This window comes from Rhipicephalus microplus, unplaced genomic scaffold, assembly GCF_043290135.1.
Source record: "Rhipicephalus microplus isolate Deutch F79 unplaced genomic scaffold, USDA_Rmic scaffold_14, whole genome shotgun sequence".
In the NCBI taxonomy this organism is placed as follows: Eukaryota; Metazoa; Arthropoda; class Arachnida; order Ixodida; family Ixodidae; genus Rhipicephalus; species Rhipicephalus microplus.
Window position 1 is genome coordinate 30,903,248 of NW_027464587.1, and position 24,948 is coordinate 30,928,195.

The 24,948-nt window shown below is 46.2% G+C and overlaps 1 protein-coding gene across 2 annotated transcripts in view; it reads right to left on the reverse strand.

Moving 5' to 3' along the window:
• The window catches only part of wap (DDB1 and CUL4 associated factor wap), a 75,689-nt gene that overhangs the window by 44,941 nt on the left and 5,800 nt on the right, over positions 1-24,948 (reverse strand). For both annotated transcript variants that reach the window (XM_037432489.2, XM_075882944.1), the window contains exons 2-5: positions 22,321-22,512; positions 6,850-6,954; positions 5,695-5,901; positions 902-1,198 (exon numbers count right to left, since the gene is read on the reverse strand). In XM_037432489.2, the coding sequence (XP_037288386.1) occupies positions 902-1,198; positions 5,695-5,901; positions 6,850-6,954; positions 22,321-22,485 (774 nt within the window). In that variant the 5' untranslated portion in view covers positions 22,486-22,512. The remainder of the gene's footprint in view (positions 1-901; positions 1,199-5,694; positions 5,902-6,849; positions 6,955-22,320; positions 22,513-24,948) is intronic.

Below are 24,948 nucleotides of genomic sequence, written 5' to 3' on the forward strand. Positions count from 1 at the left end.
GCCTTCTTGAGTGTCTCGAATGAGGAAAAGACAACTGTCATATCCCACGGGACGCTTCACTGAGTGCCTTATCCACTGCAACACACGAACAAATTATCCACGATATTTCTTCATCCACATTGTAACCTTTCTGTGGATGAGAGAACGGTGAAGTCTGTGAAGTCTCTGGTATTCAGCATTTTGCTTTCATGCTCGAGCTCGTTGACCAGCTGCTAGGCTGCGTTGAGCATCATTCAATGGGCCCCACGATCCCTCCTGTTGCGTCTCCTAAAAGTTCATCTCAAAGGCCTCGCGCAACAATTACGAAAAAAAAAATTATGGGAAAATAGTAGAGCTATGCCACGAAAAAAGAAAAGTCGAGCAGAAAAGAAATGTCTCAAGCAAAATATATGCAGCCAGCCTCTGTTTCACTGCATCACAAGCTGCTTTGCACAGTGCCATATAGGAATTAGTGGTTATATTTTTGCTTGTACTATATGATAAATAGTTTTTGCACTAAAAGAGCTTATTTGTGAACATTTATTTCATAAGGGGCCTTATACTCCAAACGTCCACTTCTATTTTTCTAATGTTCACCATGCGGAGAGTAAGAACAGGTTACAATTCTTTCTTTTCTTGATAACTTTTTTTGTTTTTTATAATTCTTTTGATAATACTCATAATAAATATGTTGGCAAAAGTTAGTACTGTGGGAAATACTAATTCCTTCTCTATCATTTGATACCTAACACTTTCACATCAATCATTTTATATGGCAAGAAAAGACTGTCCTGTACTACCTAAAAACAAATTTTTCTGTGGCCACAAATGTGTCAATAAAACGCCTTGATATAGGTCGAGCTGTCTTACGATTACTGACATGTTTAGATATGTCCGGCATTGAATGCTAAAACCAACACACCTCACAAGCGTCCATCGCAAACGTGGCCAGGTAGTTGGGGTCCTGCTTGTTCCAGGCCAGACGTAATAGCGGCTGGTGTTGCGGGTCTTCGTAGATGATGGTCGAGTGCTCCAGGTGGCGCAGGTCAAACATCCGCACTGACCCATCTGCCCCGACACTGGCGAACATGTCACGGCCGCCTCCTGCCCGAGAGAATGCGATGTCATACACCTCTTTGTCGTGGGCAATCAGTTGTGTCTTGACGTGACCGGACACGGCGCCGCCTCCTGCCATCGCACGGCCCACCACCTGACCCGTCTGCACAAATGATAAGGACCGGTTGATGGTCTTTGGCCCCACACGTGAAACTCTTTATAATGATTCTTGTCTCTTATTCAGTTAAACATGACTATAAGGAACCTCCATGCAACAAATTCTTTGATAGTACCAAGTGTTTCTTACTCCTTAGAAGATGTAGTGACCTTTATGTAAAAAAGTGGCAGTAGGGGACACCCCTAATATAACAAGCTTTCCTCACCGATAATAGAGGAATTTCGCCCTCAAGTTTGGTCATTCTAGCACGAGTGAGAGCTGCACGCATCTTCTGCGGTTGCCCCGCAGCCGACGGAGTGTGAAGCAGTGTCTCGCATGACAAGCGATTTCCCAGCGGCTGTGAGGCAGACAGGTGGCGCTGCATCCCTCAAGCCAGCCTCTTTGCCATCGCGCAAATGGGCAGGTGTACCCTTCTCCTCCACCCTTCAAACCCCATTTGGTGGTTAGCGTGGTGGCTCAAGGGTGCCACCACGCTAACCATGTCAGCTTTCTTTAAAAAATTTCAACAATGTTTTTGCAATGGCAGTGCTACTCTTCGGTTGTAGCAGAAGTTTGTGAACTGAGAATGTGACACCAGATGAAAGCACTTGAAAAAAATTCTTGTTTCGTGGTATATTTTGAATTTGTGCCGCATATAGAGCGCTTTTCTTCTCGGTATTCCGTGGTATCTGTGCAGCTTCCTCTCTGTTTTTGACACTGTGCGTGTGTGCATGGTTTCACTACACATGCATTGAGCAGCCCCTGGCGACGTGCAGCATTGTTTTTTTTTTTTTTATGCGGACAACTGTGTCCTTCCTATTCAGGAGATGAGAAAATTTAAAAGTGAGGTGTGCTGCAGCCGACGTTTCGACAAGCAGACTTGTCTTTCTCGGAACTGCAACATAAAAAAAAAAGGACAAGCCCACTTGTTGAAACATCAGCTGCAGCATACACTCCCTCTTTTTGTATTTCCTATTGCAAGCTTCTACCTTCCCCTTCTCGCTTTTTTTTTTTTGGATATCTATGAGGCACCGGAGGAAAACTTACAAGACTGCACTGAAAAAGGTGGACATTGTAGGTCGACTCGTCATGCACATTGCCTTTCTGCGCTGCACGGTGGGTTTCACTAGACCATGACCTCCGAGATGAGCACCGGCAACGCAACAACACATTGCCGTAGCCCATCTCGGAGGCCTTGGCCAGACGATAATGGTGCTGTGTTGTACCGATGTTCTACAACTGTTCAGCATTTCCATCTCTCTCGAGCAAGGAATTGAACAAAATGCCATTTTTTGCCACTAAATAAATGTTTTGCGTAAGCTATCACTTCCATTCCTCTTATGTTTATTTGTGCATTTATTTCCCAAATTTTCATGTTGAGACTCTAATAGTAAAAACCTGTTTGTAAAGAATTTTTTCTGAAATATGTCGATTTCATTTTATCCAGGCTGAACTGCGTAATGTGCCTTCTACAAGCAGGTAATGTGCACTGGGGAGCTAATTAGTTTGACGCTGAACCAAATAAAACTGTGCAAGGAACGAGAAACAAGCAGTAGTAGAAAAGATGGTGACTGATATCGTAGCGAATACTCATGCGCACGTGTGCTAGGTCGGCGAACTCACTCAAACTCAGATCAAGCCGTGAGCCTACCTAAGTCTCAGAGAGTCTAGAAAACAGTAATGCCTTGGTGAGTCCGAGTGAGTTCAAAGTGCGAGATATATTTCTTCAGTGAGTCTGACTGAGTTACAATTTCTTTTGCTGACCTATGCTGCTGTCAGATGTGGAGGTCTGATGTTTTAAGTAAATCCAGTTGTTAGTCTGTGCCTGTCTTGTCGACTTATACTTGTATCCCCCTATAGATGAATGACCGTGATGTGAATAATTCCTCTATAAATCAGACATCCAATGAACTTCGCTGTTTTGCGTAGCGTCACTTCTTTCCATGAGCCACTTCACTCCGCATAGGTTGGCGTTCCCATATCGGGGTTCGTAGAGACTCTCAAAGCGAAAATTCAAGGATATTCAAGAACTTTCCAGGACCTGTGGCAAGTTTTTCAAGGACTCAAACTAACATGTTAAGTTTGAATTTTCCATGCCAAAATTTTCAAAAATTACCAATTTTATTGCACTCACAATATATGGATATCGCATCTATAAAAAAAAGCATAGCCTTTATAACTTCTCACACCCTCCCAATTGGACAGGGCATACAATCATGTCGGAAAGTTACCCGCCGATGGGCTTCAACGCGCATGTATAGTCAGGCCTCAAAGGGGTCGCGCCGCAATATTTGTGGCTTGCACGCTCTTTGCTGTAAGCTTTAATTATACCTCAAATAAGCACAATACACACACCACGATTAATTTATTCTCACTATATAATTTGTCGCCTTTTTGATACGGACAATTTTCAGCTCCTGTTTGTGAAAACCAAGTTGTGCAGGTACATAGCAGTGTAGCTGACGTAGTCCCGTGATCACAAAGCTTGGCACGTGTGCCGCTGAGTATTGTCAGCTCTCGCACACATGTGCCAAACAAGCACTTGCAAGACAAACTCGCCGCTACCTGCAGCAGCCCTGATGCTTTGCCAGTTTGTACGGAGCGAAAGTCTGGAGGTCACTCAGCTGACTACAGATCTGGTGTGACGTCACTAGAACTGTTGTTGCTTTTCCTGTAAAACCAGGTCAGTGCTGGACGCACTCATGATAGGTCTCGATTAGGAGAAGAGGCATTTAGGTACACTTGAAAAGTGACTTAAAATATATTGTTAAACAGACACGGTCCCTTGAAATTTGACGACACCATACCATCAAGAGTGTCAGCTTGTGCACAGTTGACACTCGCAGCACGTTGCTCAACAACTAAGAAGTAACAACTGGGACAGTGGTTAATTTACACTCATCCTGTGGATACAAGTGTGTTCTTTTCTAAGACCGTACTTGTTTAAGCAACACGTATCCAGTGTCGAGCTATGACAGTAGTTCATCAGCACTCGTCTTGTGCCCTTTTTTGCGTGCGTCCGTGCTTAAGCGGTGTGTCGCATGTATGTGGTTGCTTGCCCTTCTTCGTATGACATTCTAATTTCTTGCTATCACATTCACTGCTTTACCCTTGCCAGAAACTAACTTTTTTTTTCACATGCACTTTTATAAATGGGACCATGTGCAACCACGCTGCATTAATACCTCAGAAATGAGCAGTTTGACCGGTTCGCACACCGATGTATCATATTTAGAAGGTCGCGATGTCGATATGAGAGTGCACTGCTCAGGAAATTCAAGGACTTTCAAGGATGGCAAAATATTTCAGGACTATCAAGGGCTTTGAAAATGCACTTTTGAAATTCAAAGGTTTTCGAGGATTTCAAGGACCTGTACAAACCCTGCAATATGAGCATCCAAGCATAATTTTTTGCATGTTTGCACATCATATTAAAGAAAAGAACAATATCGCATGCAGTCCTAAAACATTCTTTCACTGCTCCATAGAAAGAGACAAGATGAGCTCGCCTTCTTTTCGCAAGAAGCTCGGCAGTCGGCACCAGCACACAGCACTCCAGAAATGTGGGGACCTTGCACATAACCAGAGTAGCTATAAGATTGTGCAGAAAGGTCAGCAGCTACGTACTGTGGCAGAGGAGATAATTTGAGGCTGAAAACAAAACAAACCCAAGAACGGCTCTGGACGTCTCAGGCCGTCACAAAACATCATCGAAATTTAAATTTGAAGCTAAGATGCTATCATTCTCGAACTCTAGGCTCGTCCTCATTGACTTCAGGTGTGGTTTCAAAACAGTTTCGAGTGGCACGCGTTGTTTTGCAGCGCAGGTGCGCCCAATGCGCGCGTTACGACGATGCCATAGGACCGACCAGTCCTGTGTTTGATGCGGCTCTGTGTCTGATATAACGATACAAGCGTAACCAAAGCTGCTGGAAACTGACTGAGAAGACCACCTCCACGATTCACGCATGTGGCAGACTTTCAGAATTATATTTTGTCGAATATATTTTCCCTCCCTCCTAGCAGCAGCTCTCTATTGAATAACTGGCATAAATTTCTGGCAATTATTACTGCTCAACACTGTCAGATTGCGCAGCCAACATCTTAATTTGGTATTTGACTTGCAAAGGTTCTTTTGATTACAGCACTTTGATGTTACTGTCGCATAAGCACGAGGGCACGCTATTCGGTCAAGTTCACCAGACGTTTGCATTTTTTTCAACAACACAGGCACATTGGATTGTGCAAATGTCTGTCAAAATCACTGTTTTGCCAAAACTGACAAATTCACATTTATTCTGTAAGTCAGGTGGCTGAGCTAACAACTAGAAAGTGCTGGGTGCACCAGAAACAAAGGGGAACATTCCAAAATCGAAGATCCATAGCATCGGTCAGCAGTGATCGATTTGAATAGACGAGGTAACGAAAGACTTAAGAGATTTACGCTTTTGAGAGCCTACCGTTATTGACGACCGAAAGCACACTCCAGACAATGGCCCTACCTCTAGACCCCAGATAGTGCAAGTGGTGTCGATGCTGGACGTTCCAAGCAGGTTGGGATCCACCTCGTTCCAGTCGAAAGAGGTCAGGGGTGCACAGAAGTCGGAGTTCTTGTTGTTGTTCAGCAGGCACTCCAGCCGCGTGTCCTCACCCGCACGCCACACCCGCAGGTAGTCCCCGCTCGTTGCCAACAGGTCGGGAAACACACCCTGCAAAAGGACCCCCGAGGCAAGGAGAAAAATTTCAAACACCCATGCACCTATCAAGAAAATAGGAGAATGTGCATGCCTCATTGACTACTTTTTTTTTTTAGTATTGCATTGGGATATGCTCCCTCATAACTTTCTCCACATGCTTAGCAATGCATTGCTACAGTTGCTACAGGCAAGAACGAGGATACAAGTCCAGGCAACAATGGAATGTGAAATGACAAGAGACTTTGATAAAAGATAAGAAGCCCACTAGCTCAGGATACAGAGAGCATCAATTAATAGAAAAAAGCACATATAAATACGCATGCGACTGCCATGACTTTCAAGTCTGCCATTTCTTTATGTTCACCAGGGCTGGGTTTTCCCCAAAATTTGTGAGGTGAAACAATCTTTGCAAGAACAGCTTTGTATAGTCTGAAAATCAAAACACAACATCTGTGGTAGAGTTAGCAGCGAGGCTGACTACTAAAAGCCTGTTATGTTCTTTGTCCAATGCCAATCACATTTCACTGACAGGACCCATGTTGATGCAGACAAACACGAAACTGGACAAGTGCAGCGTCCACACTTGTTTCATCTTGTGTTCATCTATGCCTCAACAATATCAGTGTTGCTGAAACGATTACAACTAGGCAAGTACTAGCCTTTCATTATTTTTGAAGCAGATACTGCTACGAGTAAGAATCCCACTCTCTACTGCTTGTTGTATACTTTTGAATAAGTAACAGCATCTTTCCAGCACACACTTTGGTAACACTAGGAAGTAGTATTCCATTCAACCATCTCAAAACATACAGCTGCGAATGGAAGCTTTCTTCCTGGCAATGACATTGAACGTGTCTCACTAAATTATTGAAATGTGGTCATACCAACAATAACACCAATGAAATTACCAGCGGTGATGAGGCTAATGTTGTCAAAGTCTGTGAGCCACAGCCAGCTCACCTTCGTGTCGGGTATCCACATTATTTTTGTGGTTGGGTACGGATGCTCAAAGGTGCTCTTGGCCAAGAATTCAGAGGTGTCTTCGTCCAACGATACCAGTTGCACCTACAGCACAAGAGGCACAAAAGTATTGATCAAAATACAAACAGCAGAAGACCTGCAACACCTTTCCAGCATGGTCAGAAAAGTCTGCCGATTAGAAGTTGACACTCCAGAGAACATGCTAGCCAAACATTATGGTGCTGCTAAATATTAAAATTTATTCGCGAATTCAGTGAGGAATCATTCTTTATTTTTTCTCCAAAAGATCCCATATAGCCAAATGACTACGCCGTATAGTGAACCCAAATTCATGGCTGCCTTCAGCAACATGAGCTGCTTAGTTAACCTGTTTGTCGCAAGAAGCCACCATGTGTTTGCGTGTGTACTCGCAATTAGACAGACGGTAAGTCGCGTGTTTGAAGGAAAAGGTGCTGAAGATCATGATTCGTGTGTAGACCTATGCGGCGGTACCAAAACTGGCGGCGGCGGCGCGCCATTGTTTTAACCTTCGGCGGCAGTGCGTGACCGGCGTAGGACTCATCAGATTGGCAGGTCGCGGCGCCAAAGGGGTGGGGTTATATACTCCAGAGCGAGGAGGAGAGAGCAAAGAGTCATTTGAATTGAAAATAATGGAAAGAAATTTGCCAATACCATGAAACTATGGACTACTGTCTCCTTGAGCAAAGCTATGTATTGCTAGATTCCGCTTCGGTTCTACGCAGCACGCCGGTGGTGTTCCGTGGCTCCGGAGTATGATGGTGGAAGCCACCTTCATTTTGCTATGCTGCTCGTTGCCTTTTTTTGGCAGGACTTTGATAAGGGCCAAGAAAACCGCCATTGCCAGGATGGAAGCGTTTGATAAAAAGAAGAGCTTCGCGAGCTTTCCGCTAGGAAAGGGAGCATGTGCTGCTGCATTGGGAAAGGCCGGATTGGACCCACCGATGTCTGTGCCTCAGTTTCTTACGACGTCAATATTGTCCTAGCAGCGTTACTAGCAGTTGTGAATAGTTTTTGACTAAACTAGCACGCACATAGTAAGTACTGAAAAATAAGGTGCAAGGAAAGAGCATCAGAATGCAGAAAGATGTGACCAGGCACTACAGTGACGGGAAGTCGCTATACTGGAACGCATTTTGTCAGAAGGACCGGTAAGGTCGATATAGCTGCCTGGTCGCGGATGAACAATAGCGCAAGATTTCGTGTGAAGTGCTGCACTCAAATGAGTGTAACGTTCACCCGTCACCTCTCGTGTATTTATGTGACCTTCAGCAAGAACGTGGCTCGTGTCCAAGCACATCCAATTTCTTTATGCTACAGTGACTCCAAAGCAATGTTTACCATGGTGACAAAGCAAGTAAAAGGCGGTATGATGGATAAAATTATTAAAGTTTTTATGCGATCAATATATATATTACCAAGGTTTATTGCACAATCTTTCAGTAAGGCATCCGTTTTTTTTTGGGGGGGAGGGGGGCCCTGGGGGGAGGCGGAGCAGCTGGGGCAGAGAGCTGCATCTCAATACCTAAATGACGATTTCGTGTGCTCAAAGGATCAGATACAATGGCACTTGGTTCGTTTTCTTTAGTTATGCAGGTATTTATTTGCATGAGTAAATGCAAACCAGCAGATATATTTATCTGCCTAAGGAAGTTATGAAAGACATAGAAGCAGTAGAGAAAACAAAGTCGTTCAAAGCATACCATGATATGTGAAAGATAGCGTTTACTACGATAAATGGGTATAAAACTCTCCACAGCGCCTGTAGTTCGAGAACAACCAATGTGATTAACACAATCCGAAAGCATTTAGCCACAAATTACGCTCTTCCATGACCATCATCATGTGAGGCACAATGTGAAGCATGTGAAATACACACTGAAGTAGACCAAGCAAGACGCGTGTCTAACCTCTTTGTACAGAGCGCTTAGGCGATAATTTTGCCTAGCTCCTGTCGCTTGCTGTAGCTCATAGAGATTCGTACTATAACCTTGAGGAAAATCGGGCGGTGCGAGCGTTCAACTATTATGGAAATGTTGGGAAGTACACAGTTAGGATGGTCTTGCGTTAATTAGCAAACTGCGTACGGGTGTTTTCAGTTTCAATTTCGTTCTGCGGACAGCAGCTTCACCCGGCCTACAGTGTTCACAGTCATGTGTATATGTGTGTGTCGGGCAGTGGCGCAAAGACCGGTAATTTCTTGAAAGTGGCGGGAGCATGCTAGCTTTCCTGGTTTAGTCAACGTGGCATATTTACGGTTGGTATTTGATAGTTTTGGCAAAGTGTCATTCACGAACCGATCCCCGTAATATTGTTACGCCTGAAGTAGGGGTACGGGGGTTTATTGAACGGAAGCTGGGATAGCGAGGCCGCACCGGATAAAACTGCCGAGAGATCTTCTTCTTCCCAAGTCCACACTTCTATTCCCTCTTATCAATCCGGCACATACACGTCGTAATATTTCCCCCTTCGCAGACGAAGCGCACCGCGCGTTTCATGCATCGTCCCGCAGTCTAAAAGCTTTGAGGCGAGCCACATGGGTAACCTCGGTCTTGGTTGATCGTCTCCCACTAGCTGTCAGTCGTGCTATTTTATAATCTACTGCACTGAGGCGCTCAAGGACAACGAATGGGCCAGTGTAGTGGGCGAGAAGTTTTGTGGACAAGCCACGCTTGCGGATAGGCTTCCACACCATTACAAGGTCTCCCGGTTCATATGTGACGTGGCGGTGCTTGCTGTCGTAGCGGAGCTTTGAGCGGTCTTGCGATGCTATAGTACGCAGGCGGGCAAGACGCCGAGTTTCTTCTGCAAGGCATAGTGTTTCAGCTAATGAAGGATCGTCATTGTCATAAAACGAAAAGATAGTGTCCAGGGTATAACGAGGGGGTCGAACGTAAAGAAGGAAGAAAGGGCTGTGGCCGGTGGTTTCGTGTTGGGCAGTGTTGAAGGCATACGTGATGAACGGTAAGACGTCGTCCCAGTTCTTGTGATTGGACGCCACGTACATTGAAAGCATATTCACCAGTGTCCGGTTCGTTCGTTCAGTAAGGCCATTCGTCTGTGGATGGTAAGGTGTCGAATGACGAAGTTCCGAGCCACACATACGGAGCAGTTCCTCAACAACGTCTGCCGTAAACTGACGGCCGCGGTCGCTTATTATGACGCGAGGAGGTCCGTGGCGCAGTATGATAGAGTGCAGGAGAAAGGAGGATACTTCGCCAGCAGTCGCAGATGGCAGGGCGGCCGTTTCGCAGTAGCGGGTCAGGTAATCGGCGCACACTACAATCCAACGGTTGCCTTTTGCCGAGCGTGGAAAAGGGCCCACGAGGTCAATGCCAACTTGCTCAAAGGGAGTGCTGGGAGGCGTCACAGGCTGTAGAAGTCCAGCCGGAGCAGTCGTGACTGATTTGTGCGTCTGGCATTGAGTGCAACTGGCCACGTACTGCTCAACTGACTGGCGCATGCGTGGCCAGTAAAATCGCTCCTGTGTACGAAGGAGTGTTCGCGTCATTCCCAGGTGACCCGAAGTTGCGTCGTCGTGCATGGCGCGCAGAATGGAGGAACGGAGTGTGTGCGGCACCACCAGCAAGAAGCGGGAACCCGTGGCCGAGAAGGTCCTCTTGTAAAGTAATCCTTCACGAACGCAAAAGCGTCCGGCCAAAGTGGACGCTCGTGCTTCAGCAAATAATGGCTCCAAGCTGACATCCTTCCGCTGTTCATTTTCAAAGGTGGTCTTGTCCGGGAATACTGGAGTCACTGACGCAATTAGGTGATCGAAATTGTCGGCATCGCAAAGTGTTGTAGTAAGCGGCATCCGCGAAAGGCAGTCAGCGTCAGCGTGCTTCCTGCCACTCTTGTATGACACCGTGAAGTCATACTCTTGCAAGCGGAGGGCCCAGCGTGCCAGGCGGCCAGATGGGTCTCGGAGGCTTACAAGCCAGCACAAGGAATGATGGTCTGTGACCACTTGGAAGGGACGACCGTACAGGTATGAACGGAATCGCTGTACAGCGAAGACGAGTGCCAAACATTCTTGCTCAGTCACTGTGTAATTCCGTTCTGGTTTACTTAAAGTTCTGCTGGCATACGCAATGACATGTTCCTTTCCACTGTGTCGTTGTACTAGAACTGCACCTATGCCAATGCCACTGGCGTCAGTATGAACTTCGGTCGGCGCCGAAGGGTCGAAGTGTCGGAGAATGGGCTGCGATGTGAGTAAGAACTTGAGTTGGTTGAAAGACGTCTCACAGTCATGTGTCCATTCAAAGCTAGTACCTTGACGTAGCAGACTGGTCAAGGGGAAGGCAACGTCGGCGAATGCGGGAATAAATCGGCGAAAGTACGAGCACAGGCCTAGGAAGCTGCGAAGCTCTTTCGTTGAGCGAGGTGGTTTGCACGCTTCCACAGCTGCTGTCTTGCTCGGGTCAGGCCTGATCCCATCTTTGTTCACAAGGTGCCCAAGTACTAAGGTTTGTCGCTCGCCGAAATGACACTTCTTCGAATTAAGAACAAGGCCAGCGTTTCTAATGCATTCCAGAACAATGTCCACGCGTTCGTTGTGCTCACGAAATGTGCGCCCAAAGATCACGATGTCATCTAGGTAGCACATACAGACGTTCCATTTTAGGCCACGCAGAATGGTATCCATGAACCTTTCGAATGTGGCAGGAGCATTACATAATCCAAACGGCATCACGTTAAATTCATAAAGTCCGTCTGGAGTTATGAAAGCAGTCTTTTCCTTGTCCGCTGGATGCATGGGAATCTGCCAGTAGCCTGAACGTAAATCGATAGACGAGAAGTATGACGCCGAATGGAGACAGTCCAAGGCGTCATCAATTCGTGGAAGAGGATAAACATCTTTCTTCGTGATGGAGTTCAAACGGCGATAGTCGACACAAAATCTCCAGGTACCGTCTTTCTTTTTCACAAGGATCACAGGAGCTGCCCAAGGGCTCGATGATTCTTGAATGATGCCCTTTTGGAGCATTTCACGCACTTGATTGTCTATTATCTTGCGCTCGGACGGCGATACTCGGTACGGTTTTTGTCGGATTGGCTGTGCTGTTTGTGTATTTATCCTATGGCGTATACGAAATGGAGGAATGGAAGGCGTATGGTCACTCTGGGAGAAATCAAAAACTTGCAAGTACTTTAACAAAACGTCCACAAGCATTCTGCGCTTGTCGGCAGTCAGCGCCTTATCAACCATAGGTAAAACTTTCGAACTGTCTGAGCAGGCGGTCACTTGTTCATCCCGTCGAACGTCACTGAGGACAGCTACTGTTGTTGGCGAGTATTCTTTAAACGACGCTAGCTTAAGTCCTCCTGGTAGCAGCACCGGTTCGTTTGAATAATTCGTTGTCCAAAGGTCTGAACGACCTTCACTCACTGAAACTATGCTGTGGGGTACCAACGTGTTCTTCTTTATACAACTTAGATGGAAAGGCTCCACTAGCGCATCGAAACTGGTCTTATTGTCGTTAATATGCGAAGAAGCTACTGGAACGCGCACAGCACAGAAGGCCGGGATAACGGTATCTTCATAGACTCGGAGCGCACCGCTTTCCGTACCCGAATTCTCGATAAGTCCATGAGGAACAGCGTCACTTATGATAACTTCGCCATTTCGACAGTCTACAGTGGCTCCGCACATTCGCAAGAAATCTATGCCTAGAATGATGTCATGAGTGCTCCGCGGAAGAACCGTGAATTCTGTCACAAACACTTGATCACTCAGTAACACTGCCGCGGTACAAACACCAATCGGACACAACGAGTTGCCGCCCACGCCACAGAACGTTATCGCTTTCTCCAACAAAAAGGTCACCTTTCTTCCCAAACGAGCTTTGAACGCAGCACTCATGATCGACACGGCGGCTCCAGTGTCCACCAAAGCCATCGTATGTACACCATCAACAAAAACTTGCACTTTGTTTTTAAACATAAGCACCGGTGGAGGTATCTCTTCTTGCAGCGAATCACCAGCGACCTCACCCCCAGCGGCCGCGCTGCCTAGTTTTCCGGAGGCGGCGAAGGGTAGCGGCGCCTAGGAGACGGCGACCGATTGGAGCGAGGGGCTGGCGGGGGTGTCAGACTGCGGTCAGAGGCTGGAGAACGGTTTCGCAGCGGCCTTGGTGTCTCGTAAGATGCGCTTCCAGGGAACGTTGGTGCTTGTGCAAAGTCGGACAGGTGGGATCTCGGTGGCCAGTCGTACCTCGGCGGCTGCCGGTAGTTACAGTACCTGGCAATGTGGCCTTCGACGCCACAGTTGTAGCAGATGGGTAGGGGTCGCTCGCCGAACCACTGCTGAGAGCGCTGGGCTGTGTAGGGTCGCCTAACCGAACGGGGTGGAGCAGATTGCTGAACGGGAGCTGCGCGCCTCTGTGGGGCGGGGCCGGGACGAAGACGTTGGTCATACCGCTGGTCAGACGCGAATGAGTCTCGGCGTGGCCACGAAGCCCTAGCTTCGCGAACGTCTGTCACACATACTGATGGTGGCAGAGGAGCGAACGGGGCCGGGTAGTAGGATGAACAGGTAGGCGTATGGCGGATGGTGTCGTGGAACAGTGTGTCTTGTCGCTGTAGTTCTTCCCGCACTATTGTCCGGATAGTAGCGGCAAGGTCGGCGGGCGGGCTCACGTCGACGCTGGCGACCGTTGTTACATTTGCCAGCCTACCAAATTTCGGGGCAATACGACGGGTCTTTAGCTTCTCAAAAGTACGGCAGTGACGTTGGACGGCGGAGACGGAAGTGAGGTCTTCCCTGCCTATCAAAAAGTTGTAGACGTCCTCTGCTATACCCTTCAGAAGGTGGCCGACCATGTCCTCTTCAGTCATGTACGGGTCTATGATCTTGCAGAGCATCAGGACCTCCTCTATGTAGGTGGTACACGTTTCTCCAGGAGTCTGAGCTCTTTGAGCCAACGTGCGCTCCGCGCTCTTCTTTTTTGAATCAGAGTCGCCGAAGCATTTCTTGAGCTCTTCAGTGAAACGATCCCACGTTGTTAAGGAATCTTCGTGGTTTTCGTACCACATCAGAGCTGTTTCCGTGAGAAACAGCGCGACATTTCCCAGTTGGTCGGTGGCATCCCAGCAGTTGTACCGGCTCACCCTTTTGTACTGTGTCAGCCACGCATCCACATCTTCTCCTGCTCTTCCCGCGAACGGGCGGGGTTCCATATAGTGATATCGAGGTGCAGCTGGCACTGACCTTTGTGTGGTTGAGAAGGCGTGACCTTCGCTCTCGGCCATGGCAGTTGGTGTCGGTGGCAGACCGGCAATACGACGGCTCCGGCGAAGTTCGAACAGCTGTGGCTCCGTGGTTCGTCGACGTATACTGTACCCCGCACCTCCACCACTCTGTTACGCCTGAAGTAGGGGTACGGGGGTTTATTGAACGGAAGCTGGGATAGCGAGGCCGCACCGGATAAAACTGCCGAGAGATCTTCTTCTTCCCAAGTCCACACTTCTATTCCCTCTTATCAATCCGGCACATACACGTCGTAATAATATATAATCCGAAATTTGCCAAGGGAACTGCATAGATTTCACTTTATTGTCTGTATAATTATGTCTTCTCTATAGATCTAGTCAATGTGTCTGCAAAACGACGACATAGCTACATAAGCTTTCTCAATGAACCGCTGAACCTCCCGGCACTAAAAAGATCTCTTCTGCTTCGCACTGAATGATCTTTACAGCGGAGTGAGAGACACATTGTATACGAACCACTGCTTCCACGATCTTTCTGCGCATCAGCACACATGCTTGCCATTGGTATAAAAAATGTGTTTATTATTTACTGTTTCATACGGTATTTTTTTTTCCATAAATTGATAATGCATAATCCGAGTTCAAAACATATGCTTATTTTCTCTGTTTCAAAAAAAATTCTTCATTATTTGCCAGCGCGAAATCTCGAGAAGAATTTCTAGCAGTGTATGATGCCCCAGTTCGGTTGAATTCGTCATGGTTTTGGGTCAATATCCAGGTCACGCAGAGTTCCTGCAATCAGCTTTGTATTTGGAAGAATGAAGCAAGTCTTTATTAAGAATAAGTTCATGTCACTTTGTTTTATTCTCGGTGAGCGAGCCCCACGAATGCCAAGAATGGAATCACCTCGAAGCAGGTACAAAGATTCTACTTTCCATTAATCCCTTTGTGGTTGGAGAGTCTGGTGTCTAGCCTGTTGGTACATAGTTTGGAACCTAGGAACCCAGCGTTCATGAAACACATGCGCAAGAAGACAATTAAGACAACCACACACGCTGCGGCTTGTGGTCGCCATGTGTTTTTTGGAGGTTGGGTTCCTCTATTCCAAGCCATGGTGGTCAAAAGCGCCGTTCAATCAACCTCGCGTGCCCCACGTAGACATTTCAAAAAACAATTTCAGCGCAAACACACAGCACAACCACGCACACACACACCCAGGCATTAAAATGCACAACGCTGTGTTTGTGTGTGTGTGCGTGAATGTGTAGTGTGTTTGCGCTCAAATTAATTTTTTTGCATTGATCTACCACCTAGCCCAACAACGCGATCTTCTATGTACACTCACATAGACACTCACGCCAGATTCCACTCTAGGTTTTTGGGTATGAAATTTTACGCTGAAACTGTAGCTTTCTCAATCGGCATCAGCAGTGCGCTTGCCGATCACCGAGAACACTGTGATGTAAAAACACTCGCTGACAGTTGTCGTTTTGATAAAAGCGGGGATGACTGGTGTGGCCGGAGCCTTCAGTGTCGTACGGCGTTGCACGACTTTACCGCGCAGGGTTAGCGCGTTCGCGGCGGCGGCATGATATACATATAAAACGACGAATTGTGCCGCGATGCCGCCGCTCCGCTTTTCTGGAGCGGCGGCGGCGAGAGTAGGGTGCTATGGTGAGAGTCTAAAAGGGGGAGCACAAATGCTCCCGGCCGAAATTTCGCGTCATCAAAACAAGCAAAAAAATTGATTTCCGCCAGGATGAATGGGCTTGGCAACACCACAGCTATGGCCACGGCCTCTTACCTGCAACGCCTTTTTGTCCTGCAGGTAAATAATCGATACTCTCTGTATGCACGTCGTACTCGTTACGCGGCCCTCCTGGTGTTGCCAAGTCCACAGTGTTTTCAGTGCCGTGCTTGATTGCGCGTATGTCATTAAGCAATTGCTAGCTTTGTCAGGCGACATTGAATTAAACCCTGGTCCTACCACTCGCTTTAACGTACTCGACTCTAGCGAATCGCTACAGTCGAGTGACGTAATGACAGCACTTAAAAACATCCAATCTGGTCAAGCTTCCATGCTACAAGAACTTAAGGCAATCCAGCAGAAACTGTCTCAAAACGATGATTCGATCAGGGAGATGAACAATAGACTAACTAAAATAGAAAAAGACTGTGAATCAGTATTGGGCATAAAAAAGCAATTGGACAATATCAGTAAGCTTTCAGACCAAAATGCACAAAATGTCACTGCAATCATGACCAAATTGTATGACTTTGAAGACCGAGCACGTCGATCGAACCTTGTTCTTTTTGGTTTAAAAGATCACAGTGAAACTTGGGCCGAATCGGAAGCCTCTGTGCTTCAATTTTGTAGCAAAGAATTAGAAATCAGTCTTGACGCAATGAATATAAAAAGGGCTCATCGTTTAGGTAAATATAATGCTAACAAAAACCGACCAGTCATCATTAAATTTGTGCACTTTGGGTTAGGGAGAACGTACTGTCGAGTGGGCGCAAGCTAAAAGGTTCGAACTATCGCATATCGGAGGACTATTCACCTAACACACTTAAAGCCAGAAAACTTCTCGGTGAGTTTGGAAGGGCACAGCAGCAACCTTACAAACTCCGTCATGATAAGCTTATCATTGGCAACAAAACTTTCATTTACGATCACAAGACTAACAAAGTCGTTCTGCGCTCGTTAAACCAGAGGCCCCAGCCGTACTATTCCAACCAGGAAATCATTCTCTTTTCTTTATACTAACATTAGAAGCATTATTCCGAAAGTTGATGGCTTACAAAATCTAATTAGCTCTTCAGAGTCAGATTTGTTCGTAATAACCGAAACTTGGCTTAACCCTTCAATAGCAGACTCAGAGCTGCTACAATATTTCCCGGACTTCAACATTTTTCGACGTGACCGCACTAACAAACGTGGAGGTGGAGTGCTGATAGGCAGTCATAAAAGCCTTCAATGTACAGAAATTCGTGTATCCTCATGCTTAGAAATCACGTTCATTCTCTGCAATGCTTCTTATCCCCCCACGATAATTGGAGTTTGTTACCGCCCTCCGGGTCTTGACCCCCTTTTTGTACCGAATTTCCACGTGGCTATTCACTCTGTAACTAAAGCTTTCCGTCATTATCCGATACTTCTCTTCGGTGATTTTAATTTTCCAGCAATTTCGTGGAATAATCTGGCAAGCACAGCCGCCAAACACGGTCCTGAAAGCGATTTCGTCAACTCATGCCTAACATTTGGACTAACGCAACTCGTCACTAAACCCACACGTCAAAATTCTACCTCCTCCAACACTCTAGATCTTATCCTCACTTCCGAGCCTGACAAGGTTTCCAAGATGACGTTCTTGCATGACTTAAGTGACCATTCAGTGATTCATGGTACCTACCTCTGCCAACTAACACGCTCGTCTAAAATAACAAAAACGATAACATTGTATAACAAAGGAAACTATTCCGCCCTAAACAATGAATTTGCAGAATTCGCTACTTGCCTGCTAGCCGATTTTTCGCAGCGCTCTGTCGAGACTAATTGGTTACTCTTCAAAAATAAAATCCATGACCTGTTCATAAAATACGTGCCCACCATTACCGTCACCGAAAAAAAGACGTCCCCATGATTCACAGCTACACTAAAACGACTCAATAATAAAAAGAAAAGACTCTTTAGATCAGCAAAACGATCCAATAACATTTCTGCATGGAACAACTACTACGCTGCGAAAAAAGCATTCAGCACGCATGCTATGAAAGAAAAACGTTCTTTTTACTCACAGACTTCGCCGGCCATACTGACCAATAACCCGAAGAAATTTTGGAGCGTTATCAACCCTCAAAATTCTCAACTACTGGCACTGTTTGACAATCATAACCTTCCGATCCTTGACGATGAAGTCGCCGAACAACTTAATCATTTTTCTCTTCCATGTTCACTATCGAACCTAACGGCAACTTACCTTCATTCCATCCTCGTGATTATGACATGATGCCGGACATCACGTTTTCTCAACAGGGCATTGCTAAATTAATCGACTCATTAAAGCTTACATCTTTTTGTGGCGCCGATGGCATCAACGCTAAAATGTTAAAAAACACACAACCCATTGTCAGTGTGATATTATGCCATATTTTTCAGCAATCACTGTCTTCAGGAGTGGTGCCGGAAGACTGGAAAGTGGGTAAGATTGTACCAGTCCCTAAAAAGGGCCCTCCATCCCAGCCTAGCAGCTATCGTCCCATCTCGCTCACTAGCATTTGCTCTAAACTAATGGAACATGTGATCTACTCTAACACCGTCAAGTTCTTAAACCGCCACAACTTCTTTCATCATAGTCAACATGGGTTTCGCTCAGGATTATCCTGCGACACACAACTTGCTTCATTCTACAATGACATCAGTTCTAGCGTTGACCTAAATATACCCACCGATGCCCTCTTTTTAGACTATGAAAAAGCATTTGACAAAGTTCCGCATCAACGGCTACTCCTCAAGCTTTCTTCCTTAAACATTAATACATCGACGTTCAACTGGATTCGTAGTTTTCTGACTAATTGGCAACAATTTGTGTACCCTAACAACCATTCATCTAACCATCTTTCCGTAATCTCTGGCGTCCCATAGGGCACAGTACTCCGACCCCTACTTTTCTTAATTTATATAAATGACCTCCCAGCTAACATTTCATCAAATATTCGCCTGTTTGCAGATGATTGCGTCGTGTACCGTCCAATAAAAAACCCTACCGATATTGCTATACTTCAAAACGACCTTAACCTTATTGAATCCTGGTGTAACGACTGGCTAATGTCTTTAAACGTAAATAAGACATCGCTAATATCATTTCACCGTAAGCAACATTACCAGCAAGTGACTCACACCATTTCGGGCTCTACAATCTTAACAGCAGAATCCTATAAATACCTCGGCGTAACATTCTCAAGCAACCTCACCTGGTCCACTCACGTTAACAACGTAGCATCCTCCGCTAATCGTGCGCTGGGTTTTCTTCGTAGGAATTTAAAACTTGCTCCCTAATCAGTGAAGTTGTTAGCTTACACCACATTTGTTCGCCCTAAATTGGAGTACGCATGCTCGGTTTGGGACCCTCATCAATCTAATCAATTTAACCTTCTCGAATCTGTACAAAATCGCGCAGCCCGGTTCATCTACTTCGTGTACTCTTATCATTCCAGCGTTTCCGAACTCAAAACTCGCGCCCACCTCAACAACCTAGAATCACGTCGTCATATATCTCGGCTCTGTCTTTTTCACAAATTTTATCACGCTCCTTTCAACGTTCCAGCCATCTTGCCTGCTCATCGATTATCCAGCCGTACAAACCATCCCCGAGCCGTTTATCCACCGCCAGCACAAACTACTGCCCACCTTCGCTCCTTTTTTGTTGCAACCGCCCAAGACTGGAACAACTTGCCTGCCTTCGCGATGCACCACTCCGACCCACATGTATTCAAGACCGTGATTGAATCGTTAATATGTTGCTAATTATGCCCATCCCTCATGTAATACCCCGACTGGGGCCTTTGAGGTATACTAAATAAATAAATAAATAACTTGCCTATGTCTTCACACGTGAACGGATGGGATGGCGCAGCTGGCTGCTGCGAAAGCGTGGGTCAAAGCTTTGGCTTTGCTTGCTACTAGATTCTTTGGACAGGAACGACAAAAGGCTTCTAGCCTTTTTAAGTCTTCACCGCCTTTCATTCTACCGCTGCATCAGCTACGTGCCCTCGGAGGTCATGGATCGCTATTGCATCAGCATGACCGCGGTATTGTGCGCAGCGGTTTGCGGCGATTGGCAGTTTTGTTTTTCAATCCACATGCCTTCAAAAATAAGTCATTTTGTGCTATCTATAGCCGCAACTGCCGCGGTTTTGTACACAGAGTTTGCAGAAAGCAGTGTTGCTTTGGCTGGTCCAACGTTGGCCAGGCGCACACTATAGGAGTTCTGTCAGTAAGGTCGTCACCATACATGATCGTGTCAAACGATCGCGGTTTCGTCCACAGCGGTTGTGGCAATGACAACCACATGCACTGGAAAAGAAAGCGCGAGTGCTGATCGCATGCATACTTCTGAAGCTTCGAGCACGCTGCTCTCAATCGGCCTTCGTTCGACGGTTTAAGTACTAAAGTTCATATCACATGCCGCAAATAGGATAAGTGTTCCGAACATCCGAATTTCGACCCAATGGACACGTGAATTTGGCTGCGGAATCACACGAATTCGTATCTGTCACAGTTTTGCATCACTGAGACTCAACTGTAAGTTTAGATGAACGCGTCTAAAATTAGTTTATAATGCGGTGGGCTCGCAAAAAGCCTAAAACGGACTGGCCAGCATTTTTATCAGTGGGGTCAAATCTCGCACACACATTTAGATTTTCGGAAGAATTTCATGGCAACCCTACAAACGGAAGAAACGGTCGCAATCCGGCAGTCGTCGGACAATGTGGGAGACTTTGCAAGTATGCGATTATGCGAAACTTGCGCGGAATGACGACTCCGAAGCCGGTCACAACAAACTGGTGAGACATTCACTAGCTACATCGAGCAAATCTTCAACATCTACCAGCGTGTCAACTTGACGATAGCAGAAACTAACAAGGTACGACACATCATGAAAAGCACTTCCCATAACACCTTTCAAATACTGCTATCCAAGAACTCTGCACTGTCTTCGAGTTCATTGAGCTGTGTCAGAGTTTCGAGGAGCTCTTCTCAGGACAGCGTCTTCTCAGGCAATCCTTTAACCTTTCAGATGACACTATCTTGAGCCTGACTACCCCCACTGACCTTCAATCACGGCTATCGCAGATCAAGGAGTTTTTTCGTGCCAAGGTCACTCGTCAGCTTTCACTGCTATCTATAACTGGCCAACCACCTTCCCCTCTGCCAGCAAACATTCGCCAGGTAATCCAGGAGCAAGTTTGTGCGGCTCTGCCATGTGCCTGCAACACTTCCCCGTTGATGACCGCTTTGCCTGTGCTGAGGTGAGCACCTCTAAGGTATGCTGAAGCTGCCGCATGGCTACCTCTTCGGACTTTTGCGTCGCTACCACCAGCCGTGCCACTAAGACCCACTCCTCGGTTCGATCAGTCAAGGTACCTCCAGAGTAGTGGACAACAGCACACTCTCAAGCAATCAGCCAATATGTTTTGCATGTGGCCTGCCAGGGCTCGTAGTGTGATACTCTTGTCGGCGCGTATCTGTCTACCACCAGAGCTTCAAACCTACCCCTTATGTGCCATTGCGCCCTTTGTTCGCAGTCTCTCAGCCTCTCGACCAGATGTCATCGTACACCGACCACCGCCCTCCTGTTAACCACCGCTCACCGTCGCCGATGTTTTGTCATCCTGCATCACCGGAGCAGGAAAACTAATGGCTGCAGTTCTGGAGGCAGAAACTGCGTCACCCGCGAAAAGAGCAAAGCCTTTCTCTTTTCACTGACGAATGTTCTTTTCAGCTGAGCTCGAATTTAGCACTACCCTAAGGCTTCCTGGACAGTTTTTCGACACGTCACCAGTATCACCATTGGACGTAGCTGATTATGCCAGTCCCCTCAGGAATGCCATGAGAGATGTGTCCACTATTCCTGCATGTCGACACTCATGCCCAAGTTTCGTCAGTCATGCGCTCCGCAACTGCACCCACGTTTTCGTACGACATGACGCAATCAGACCACCACTGCAACCTCTTTACGACGAACCATTTAAGGTCATCAAGCGTTGCCCGAAGCATTTTGTTCTGTTGCTTAATGGACGCGAAGACAGTGTCTCCATTGACCGCATAAAGCCGGCTTTCCTCGACACTGACGCCGTTCTCAAAGACTACAAGCCATCCCCGAAAACTGGACGAGCGTGCTTCGCAATAGCAGAACCTACAACCTGCTCATAGGGTTCGCTCCTTTACGCACGAGCTACCTATGGCACCTAGGGGGGCTACCTAGGGGGGGCTCTATGGCAAGCCGTCAGTATCTCAGAGAAGACGAAGAAGTTGTGCAGCAGCTGCTCCGCGTGTTCGAGCCAGCCCGAGAGAAGAAGACGCCAGCAAGAACAATAGCGTCTGTGGACGTCCATGCCAGAGCAGGGATAAATAAAGAATGTAGGAAACCAAATGCCGCATGTCTGCCTACAAGTACATCTTTAGTACCCAAGTGAGCGTGGCTTCAAACGTGCCTTGTTGTTGTACTCCTCGATGAAACTGCCAAGAGCAAGGCGGAAGCGTCGATCGGGCCGCACACTCCAGTTCATGCTGTACACCGTCCAGGGGGCCTCATACTTGTAGATCTCCTTGCGCTTGGCACCACCAGCAGCCGCAGCAGCTACTGCATGCACCGCCATCGTGGATCCTCCTCTTCTTTTTGGCGACTGAGAGAGAAAAGAAGATGCTCATTTCTCCATTAGACACAACCGATGAAGCTTAAAAGACAGCTGAGAATTATTGTCACTTGGATTGAAAAGAATCTAAGTGAATCAAAACTCGCTCTTTCCGTCAGTTTGGTACGAACCCAGATTGTGGGTTGAGATCCAATCACAAGAAAGGGTGCTTCTTCATCCACTTCCATTGCTTTCAAATTATTCTAATGCATTTTAATTTATTGCACTACAGTTAAAACCAACAAATTATGTATACCCTATGCTTTTTTAGCTCAATTATTTGGTGGTTTCATTGGTAGAGAAAAAAAAAGACTTAAACAGCAGTTTTTTTTTACAATTTTCATCGCTAAAATGAGAGCCGGTTTTTCATGTTTACTTTCATTATGACCAGGGCTGGGCAAGGATACTTTGAAATAAAATCCCTCTTTTGTCGGAAAAAAATCATTGAATAACGAGACGAAGAAGCCAACCACAAGAGAACAAAAAATGTAGTAAGGCGATTTGGCATCCATAACAGGAACCTTGTTCTATTGTGAACAAGGCTCCCATTCTGGCTGCCGAAACACCTTTATACATTTTTTTTTCTCTTGTGGTCGCAACTTTATCTTTTTATTCAATACCTTGAAACTGCATCGCAATACCATACAAGATACTCATTCAAGAAGTATTGGAGATATAAACACAAGATACCACCAGAACAGATCTGTCCAAGACAATACTTGCAAACTGTATCATAAGTTACATTGATACATTCACAAACTTGTAGTTGTAGGCCTGTATAATGTAGTAGCAAATGCCTATGCACAAAAAAGTCCGCTTGAAAATTGCTTAACGTGACCAATTTAATTTCATTTTATGGAAATGAATTAGTATCTCAAATGTTTTGTCGTACTTGCTCAAATTACATTGGTTGATTTCAGAAGGAATGTATTACGGTTTGTTGCGGCTGCTTAAATAGACAGCTTTTCGTACACTTCTCTGACCACGGTTGTTGCTTTTGTAGTGGGGAATTCGCAAGGCAATGACTAGTGGGACCATCGCTGAGTGCGAAGCGCGAGCGGGAGCACGAGCTGTAGACGCTGGACTGCCCGAGCATTTGTTTCTGTACCGGCTGTCTGCCTATTACCTGGCGTCGCTAATAAACCCCCTTGCACTTTTAATTTTTGTAATGGATGAATGTCACTGCTCAGCTTGATGACAAGCCAGCGGGTCGCCATATAATCACAAAAGCTTAGCTTTGGCATCATGACACAAATTTCGATGGCAGCTTTAAGTTGTCCATAAAAGACTGTTTACACAATATCGAATCATTAGCATACACTAGCAACAACGTTGGTTGCGGCATTTTTTTATAAGTCTGCCATTACTTTTCCTAGTTTTGTTATCTGCCGGCATAAAGCACTCGTTAATTACATACTCGCTAACATGCAATGAAATTTTCTTTAACGAGTTAACATGTCACCCCACAAACACCTCCCATTGTGGAAATATATGAGCGCACAAGGCAGAAGCTCAAGCACTTGACAGGAAAGACGCTCAACTTACAACTGATCTTTTATTAGAAAACATTTACTGCACGAGAACACAAACGCGTAGGAACAACCATCACTTCAAGGTGTCACACCCCTCCCCTCCCAAAAAAAAGAAGGTATACGTTTATCTACATCAACAGCTCAAAAAAGACACCTATTTTTCACTTAAAGCTACCAAAGGAACACTGATACACCTGCTTGCATTCACCCTAATCTGTTCTACTTCCATGATTTCTCTGGTCAATCTGTGTTTGGATTTGCCTAGAATTCTCGTGCTGCCACACTGCGGATTGCACCCACAATCCCTGCAGTGAATTGACAAGTGCGTGCCACCTGCGAGAACCTTCAAGGACGTCGCATGTTCTCGGAGTCGATCATTTAAACAAGGACCCGTCTGGCCGATTTACACTTTTCTGCAGCTCAAGGGGATTATGTACACAACCCTTGAACTACGCAGTACAAACAGCGTGGCATGTTTTTTAGTGCAACCGCTCTTGTTCACCTTTCCGCAATTTCCTATCATGGGACACAGTTTTGCCAGTTTGCAGGGAGTCATAAGAACAACGCGTGCACCATGCTTGTACCCAATCTTTATCAAAGAGTGCAAAATCATCTGCACATAGGGCATAGCTACAACTGTTTTTGTTTGCCTTGTTTCTGCCGTGTTGGTGGTACTTGACCTCTTCAACTTCTTTAACATGGTACTGCCTACTGCCAGAAGCGAGCTGTGCAGGTAACACTAACTGAGTAGGCGTCTTACTTGATTCCGGTAACTGCATTCCATTTTATGTGGACATGATTTGCTGAGTGATGAACTAAGGCAGTAATTAGCTATCGCCCTTTTCACTAGCTTACTATGAGAAGAGTCAAAGGGTAACAGGCCCTTCTTTGACCG